This window comes from Schistocerca serialis, chromosome 2, assembly GCF_023864345.2.
Source record: "Schistocerca serialis cubense isolate TAMUIC-IGC-003099 chromosome 2, iqSchSeri2.2, whole genome shotgun sequence".
NCBI lineage: Eukaryota > Metazoa > Arthropoda > Insecta > Orthoptera > Acrididae > Schistocerca > Schistocerca serialis.
In genome coordinates, this window is record NC_064639.1 from 826,177,437 (window position 1) to 826,185,697 (window position 8,261).

An 8,261-nucleotide genomic window follows, 5' to 3' on the forward strand; every position below is an offset into this window, starting at 1 on the left:
GAACTTTGTATACATGTAAAAGGAGAATACCAGTTTTCTTTTGTGCAAGTGCAGGGGACAGAATATAGTAATGAGTAAAATTACGACGCATGTTGTTCATTGTAAAGTGTAGTAACCTGAAACATAGTGTAGTGAAATCAGACTGAGGCCACCATCGCCTCTTTCATTTACAATTCTTTTGGTTGTAGAATACTTTAGCGTTTAAGAATGTTGAAAAGAGCAATGGTCACACCAGAATGAGTCGCCTATTTATAGTCACTTAAATTTTTCTGAGTAACCTTTCAAGTAAAGTCACTTAACTAATTCTATAGCAATTGTCCAAAGAGTAATATCCCAAAATCATTAAATAAGTTGAAGGGTAGAAGTTTGTTAACCTAAGTTGCTTAAATTGTCTTGGTGGTAATTACCAAGCCAACTCACAGAAATTGAGAGAGTATTTGCTTTGTAGAATCACCTAGAATGGTCAGAAATAGTAATATTCAGAATTAAGTTTAAATTCAACTCGAGCCGTTTCACTTTGAAACGAGCCAAAAAATTGATTTATTCTTTTGCTCCTTCAGAGCTGGCGACCGTAGTTATAAGTATTTTCAGGAGGATTCGACGGTAAGTCTGCTGCTCTCGTCGTGCTGATAGGATTACCCACTGCTGCTAGCAGTGGTGATTGGATACATAAGCTCACTACCAAGTTAAGTGGGTCAGGTAGGCAGTGTTACCGTGTGAACTGTAGGGCACTGTAGGCCGTGGATCGAACCCGTTCAATCATCACAGCTCTTTGGGAAATAGTCCAGTTAGGAGTGTACTAATCCAATAGGTAAATACTGGCGAGTAACGGTCAGAAATGTATACGCAAGTGAATTTAGCAAGGTCCATGTAGCACCTAGTTAATGTGGTGCAATGGCGAGGGTAGGAGTGGAGTAAAAGTGAGCTGAGCTTGTGGCAGCTGTGCTGTCTTCAAAGATTAATAACGTGAATTCACTACTAACTCTTGCCATTAGGGCTGAGCTATTTATGGTTAAAATACATAGCAGTAAGCGCAAAGGCGTGACAGCTACAAGTCCGTATCGGCTTTATACATACGGAAGTAGGAAGCGGGTCATTCTGTCAGTGGAGGGGGTTAAAACAACCGAGTCAGTTGAGAACATACCCCATTTACTGATGGAAAGATTCGGCGGTTCGGTCGCAAGCTTTCCAGCAGGAGAAGTAGCAAGTCGGAGACATGTGCCCTGCTGTGTCAATGTAGCTGACACTGGTTGCTCCAAAAAGTGCAAACTGTCTGGACTCGTCCTGTAGCGTTTGCAGAATTTGTGTTTGTGCTGGGAGAGCTCATGAGAAACCACAGCCAAATTACGTTTGATGTTAATAGGATTCGGGGGGTGCACCCAGTATTTCCTTTTTTTCACTTTTTTTAACTTGGGGTGATGGTAAGCCACACGAACATCCTCTTCAGAACAGCTCATGATTGCAGCTGAATCTAAAACAGGACATGGTGCTGCTCATCACATCATGTATCATATTGCATATCGCATCACCCCACATAAGTGTCACACCAATGCGCATCTCATCAGTGATCTTTATTGTAACATGTCATATGGCATGTCATATTGTCTCAGCATGAGAGGCGTCTTAACCACCATTGTCCGTCATCAGAATGATGAAAACCATCATAAAATGGTCATAAAGTAAGGCTTCATCGTTCTGGCAACATCATCATTGGTCATAATCAGGAGGATTAAAAGAACTATTACTGCCCTCATGTAGTTCATATTTAGAAGTAGGAGATGACGAAGATCCAGGTGGTTTAAGGCCAGTTTCTCTTACACCAAAAATGTTAGGAAAGGTTCCCAAGTATTGCTTTGTTAGTCGGAAAAAGCAGTAAATGGTTACCATTTATTGGAGTTTTTAATTGTTTTGATGATTTAAAACATTTTATGTGATAGCACAAAAGAAAATATTACGTGTACAACTAACAAGTTTCTTAACTTTTTATTTATGTCTTATTTGTTCTCATCAGGGCGTGAAACTTTCGATGCATAGACTATAATGTTTTTGTTTTAAATGTCTTTTGATGATTTGAAAAATAAGCTGTGCTATTCTTTCTGAGATTGCTTTAACAATTCTAATGTTGATATCAAATTTCTTGTTCAGACAAATTTCAGACTTGCAGCTGGTGGTCGTTTAATACATTGTATGATATGGCGAGTGGGCACCTCTCATTTATCTTCAAGTGAGCCATCGAAGACTGAGGGAGAATTGTTCCATTCCGCCACATATAGCACGCTGTGAGTATTCTGCACTTGCATCAAAATTCAAGTTGACAGACAGACCACACTTAATGGTGGCAACGCCCTCGCTGGTAAAACCACAGAGGGCAGCTGTCCTCTGTGTTGCTGCTCACTGCCGCCATTGGCGCACTTTGTCGGCTTCGATTAGAACAAATCGCCATTGGCACTATTTATGGTGCTTGTAATGACAAAGGTGATACATCGTTTGTGAAGGTATTAAACTATAGTGTTAACTTTGATACATATGTAGACAGACTTGTTATTTGACCACCAATTTCGCTATGGAACTTGTTATGTTTTTCAAAAATTTCGCTCAACAACTTAGTAGACAAATCATCAAATTTAGTTGACATATCACTCTTGGTATACATTTCATTATTCAAAGAAGTCCTTTTATTATTCAGAGTGGATATTTCATTTCTAATACAAATTTCATTACATAAGTTGGATATTTCACTGCATATGTCAGATAACTATTGTTTCAGGATTTCGCTAAAGCTGGAAAGCTGTGCGGTATTCGAATCTTGTACTTGACTATTGGTTGGATTAGCCGCAGTATTAATTACAGGGTTAAATGTAGGATTAACTACTTGGTTTCAGCTCGCAAATCAATTTCTAGTGATGTAGCGTTTGTACCATCTACAACTACTGCACGCCATCAGTCTCATTAACATCAGTACTAGACTCATTATTATGTTGTGTTGCTGGCTCCACTGTCCCTCATTTTCCTATCTTTACCACAACAATACAACTGTATTCACTCATAACTCACAGAATTGCAGTATCCAAGTAATTAATTCTATTAAGCAAGAATGTTCTCACTGTACAACAGGGCTAAGTTGAAACATCATCACACATTCCCGTGACATGAATTAAGCCATCTTGTATGGCAAATTATCTACTATTGTTAGAACATGAGATTATGGAAATGATCAATTCTGCTGTAGTAAGCAAATTTACTGACTGAATAGTGACTGCAGTTGAATCTAATCTAACATAAGCTGTTGTAAAAGACAGTATCATCCCTACCTACATTTGTATGTTGAGTACAGACAGCAATTTTTTCATATTATAATTTTTCTCATTGATCCAATAAAACGTATTTGTCGCTGTTGACCATCTATTCCCCTTAATAATCTGCATCTGTTTGTCACACATATTATCAGTTTGTGCATATTGTACACTGGCCATTCGTACAATAAATAAAGACAAGACATGTTACAACAGTGTAATAATATATAACATGCTTCTAATACTCATACAGTTTACACAGTGTCCTCTCTGAAGGAAGCCAGTGTGATATTTCTCTTGATTGAATCGTGCCTCGAATATTAATACTTCTGAAGTGGGAAAATCACAGAAGGTGCAATGGGATTGAAATCGATTTTGTTTAGGTTTCAGTTAAGTTATGATTTGAACAAACTTCCACTGTAGCTGATTTATGCACGTGTTGTTATTATTTTTCCCATTGTGATGAAACCAAGCATGGAGATCATTGCAGGAGAGTGATACGTTGGGTGATGGGTGACCATGTTAAAATGTAGTACAGTGCAAATATACCACACTGCACAGCAAGTGTAATTGAATTTCGTATAACAAACAGTTTAGACTGCAGTTTCTAAGAGAAAGGATGCAAATATGCACATGGTAGCGCGCTGATGGCGCGTAATCGTTACATTACCAAATTTAAACTTCCTGGTGGAATTAGGTTGCTGAAACATACAACAGACTTGTACAGAGAGTTAGTCATATTTAAGGTACTTATTCAATAAATAGTAAGTCGTTCTAACTCAATATCGAGATTATTATTCATTATTAGCTTAAAGATATAAAATGGTGTTAATACGTGCCTATAGGCAGACGATGGAGTGGGACGAAAGTAGGGCTCCTTAGACGCATTCTATTCTCTTGTAAGCTTTAGGCGGAAAAAAATTGTTCGTTTGAGCTCGAAAGCATGTTTTTGGACCTTGCGGATTACGTCTATCTTATCTCCATTTCTTTCTGCGGATCTTGGGCTGCACAGACGTGATATTTAGGATTATTCATTTATTTATTCGTCCATAGATCATTTAGTACAATAGTATCGGAGCTATCAGAAGCATTACAGAAATAATATATAGGTTACATTGAAAACATTGTCAAAATAAGACAGGATACGGTGAGGATAGAGCAGAAAGTAGGCCATGGCCTAATCAGTGTCACAGAAATGTATAAAAATAAACATTATAGGTATTATATGAGGTGTTACAGTTCGCGAAGTATAATTTAGTCATAAAATCTGTAATGCGATTCGTTGAAAATGAAACATTTGCGTACTTTTAACTCACTGTCCTCATGGGGCTACTCGACTGTAATGACGTGTAACGGGAGCTTTTGATATCGATATAAATACAGCACATGGGAGTGTCAGGACCTACGCTATCGATGTTGATACTTGATAAGGGAAATTTGTTTCAGCTGCTGCAATCCAGGTTATTCTTTTTAGTCATAAATAGTTTTGCATAAAAATATTTATATTTTAAGTCAATATTCAGTGAGAAAAATACTGTGGAGAGATAGGAGAATGGAAAGAATTGTCAATAAACGAAGTGGGTGACGCCCGTACTTGCCGCTCTTCCTAACCTGTGAGTTATGAAGTAATCTGACACATTTGCGACTGGTAAAACGGTGATTAGAATCTTTAGACTATAACTGCTAGTTCCAGGGTTTAGTTTTTCGGTAGGGATGACCTGTGTAATAACTTTATTTGTGGTTATGAGATGTAAAACAACTGTCATAATCTGATTGTTCATGTTTATGTTATTACAGTTCGCAGTCACATCGGATGACTGAAACGAAGAAGGCTCTTTCGCACTTAAAAAATAGTGCCTGCATACCTGCAAATCAGGTACTGGCATTGTGACAAACGAAGTGAAACCTGTGAAACACCAAAGAACTGCAAGGGCTGCATTTACCAGTCTGAATGGCAGCCACCCTCAGGCCGTATCTCACTGCCGTGAGACATACTCTTACAGCTGCAATGTGCCTAGACAATTTTTCGTCGCAGGTTGTGGAGAGACATAACAAACCAGAGGTGGAGGTGAGAACTAGTAAGGAGCTTCTTCTGACTCCAGTAATTATAAGCCGGAATGAAAAAGAAAAGGTGCTTATTGAGACATCAATCAATTCAGTTCGTATAAGTATTGCTGTTAAGCAAGCTGATGAGATAGAGCGCATATTGTGTCACAAATTCATGAGATTCATGATGATGAGAGCAGAAAATTTTATTGTGCTAAGACGAAAACCAGTTGAAGGATATGATATAAGTTTTCTTATCACCAATTTTCACACAGAACAGATGTATAAGCATAAGTTGGTTGATTTTGTCATACATTTCATGGAGGAAATTGATAAAGAAATCAGTGAAATGAAACTTGCAGTTAATGCACGTGCACGAATTTGTTCAGAAGAGTTCTTGAAGAGGTTTTAATGGCGTTTACATCTTACAGTATTTGGCAGTTGAATAGCATTTCTTGTTGTTAGATAACTTATCTGATGTATGAGCTACAGCAACTAAGATTGATACGAATTCTGCCAAGCCGTATTCTCTTTTACTGCTTTCCTGCACTCTGTGTGTAGGTGAAAAGCAGTCAGTGATTACGATTATGAACTTTACTGGCTAAGAATGTGTTATTAGGCTTTATGTTTGCAGTTCTGACATAATATGTAAGAAGGTGCTGTTTGCTGTGATTCATGTAAGGAAATTCGCCTTGCATGCAAATATATTACCCAGAATCATAGTGAAATTTCATGCAAAGACTGTTGTTTCATAGCTCATTTGTTTTAGAATTTTAAAAATTGTAAGAAAAATGGTTTTGTTAGTTCTGATTTTGTTGCGAGAAAGCAACAGTGTATGAGACATTTGCATTTGTAGAATATTTTGTTTTATGTAATATAAATTATGATCCACAAAATTGCATGACCTATTTTTTGTTATAAACATTGTTTACTTATTAACACTGTTTAGTTTATATACTTCTATATTAAGGAGAGTACAGTTTGTTCCTAGAAGTCTCATGTCATACACTTACCACATTTTTGTATGAAATAATTAAAAGTGGTTTTATTGTAGAAATGTGATACAATTTTCGTTTTTCTGTGAAACCATTTCTAAATAACGTTATCTGACACGAGAAGTATGTAACTAAAATAGCCCAAGGCACCAACACTAAATTTTTGTTATACTGTAGATTTCAGTTTTTTATTTAATTACATGCCAGTCCTATTTTTAAGTGTACTCCCCGGAATTGATTGAAAATTGAAGTGTTGGTACAAAAGTAACTTACACCAGCAGCTGCTACGTGCAATTTAATTTGAAGTCTGTTAGAAGGAATGTTTCATACTGTTCCATTGGTGCTTAGATCAGTTACTGTTATCGTCAAAGGATTAAAAATGAAGGAAATTTTTGTGCTGTTGTTATAAATTATGTAAACTGAGCTTCTAAAAGTTAGCGTGTGTTACAGAATAATTTTGAGACAGAAGGCAATCACATAACTTTGTTGGTCACTTCAGCATATCAATTTTGTGTGATACAACATTTTTTTTAAAAAATCATCCGGATAAAGCACCAGTTGTGAATGTCAAACTTTAATGCTTGATGAAATACAATCTTGTAAAATGTTACGCTTTCCAAATTATCCCAGCTAAAGATTTGGCATATGTCTGCAAACAAATGCAGACAATGGCTGTGACGATAAACACATTTCACTGACACCAGAGTTGCAGTGCATATCCTTGCACCATATAAAGACTATCTCCTACTTTTGTCACGTGATCTCCTCCCCGCCTGCTTCAACTTCTCATTAGACACTTTCACGTCCACAATTGAAGTTATATTGCTGTCACCAGATGAGCAATAGTTATAATAACCTTTACGTATTTTCTGAGTATGTATTTGATATGTTGATAGGTCCAGCTCTTAGGAGGCTGATACATTCAAATACCACAACTGTAGATGATGCAGTTGAACTGTGAAGATGGCATTTAATATGAAAATGAATCATTTACTTTCCTCGGTGGAAAATGGTGGAGCATATATTCTCATTATAAATCACGATGCACTGATGAGAAAGAACATGAGCAGCTGACAGACATGTAGACTATGTGCAAGGAAAGGTAGCAATTTCATTGCCACTGGACTGTTGTCCAAAATAAGTAGTATTGTGAATAGTGAAGCTTTTTCAAACTGCTCTGTTTTTGAGTCCTCTTAACACATATATGTAATCTTGAAGAAGTGTATTCTACATTTCATTTGTTATATAATACAACGGTCCAGAATCCTTATCAATACAAACAATACTTCCTGTGACCACTAAACGAGTTTTTTTTTTTTTTTTTTTTTACACCTTACGCAGAGTTGTACTGCGCCACCAGAAGACGATAGTAGATAATGATGCACTTATTAAAAAGTTCGAGAATAGAACACAGCATTAACTAACCCAGTGCTTTGATGAATCATTCGCATATTGTGGAATATGTTCTAGGATTTAAAATCCATTGACAGTGAGACAGAAATAAGATGCTAGCTGAATAGAACTATCATGGTGGGTGATTTGTACTTCTTAAGAGATTTAGAGAAGCCATAGCCTGCACATACAGGATGGCGAGTCTGGAAATAAAATCTTTTGGTGCAAAATCAGACCATTCTATTCACCATTGAATATATGTGCACTACAATTACAATTTATTACTTGGATCGGTGCTTTGTGTAGTTATAGGAGTTCTCTTCTTCAGTTTGTACTTTTAATAGAAGCTATTGAAAGCCAAATGTTGGGTCTATGTGATGAGTGTAAATAACATATTATGGCGGCCCGCCTGGTTAGCCATGCAGTCTTAACGCTCTGCTTTCCGGGCGAGAAGGTGTGCTGGTCCCCAGCATGAATCCGCCCAGCGGAGTAGTGTCGAGGTCCGGTGTGCCGGCCAGTCTGTGGTTGGTTTTTA

At 37.2% G+C, this 8,261-nt stretch overlaps 1 protein-coding gene across 3 annotated transcripts; it reads left to right on the forward strand.

The window, feature by feature from the left end:
* Nucleotides 1–4,596: 4,596 nt before the first annotated feature.
* Nucleotides 4,597–6,406, forward strand: LOC126458081 (actin-related protein 2/3 complex subunit 4). Of its 3 annotated transcripts, none has more exons than XM_050094896.1 (2): nucleotides 4,597–4,753; nucleotides 5,091–6,406. In XM_050094896.1, exon 2 carries the CDS (start codon nucleotides 5,245–5,247, stop codon nucleotides 5,749–5,751), a length of 507 nt encoding a protein of 168 aa, XP_049950853.1. In that variant the 5' UTR covers nucleotides 4,597–4,753; nucleotides 5,091–5,244; the 3' UTR covers nucleotides 5,752–6,406. The 3 variants fall into 3 exon arrangements, with proteins under 3 accessions (XP_049950853.1, XP_049950854.1, XP_049950855.1); XM_050094897.1 differs by lacking the exon at nucleotides 4,597–4,753 and adding an exon at nucleotides 4,760–4,906; XM_050094898.1 differs by lacking the exon at nucleotides 4,597–4,753 and adding an exon at nucleotides 4,855–5,000.
* Nucleotides 6,407–8,261: the final 1,855 nt, after the last annotated feature.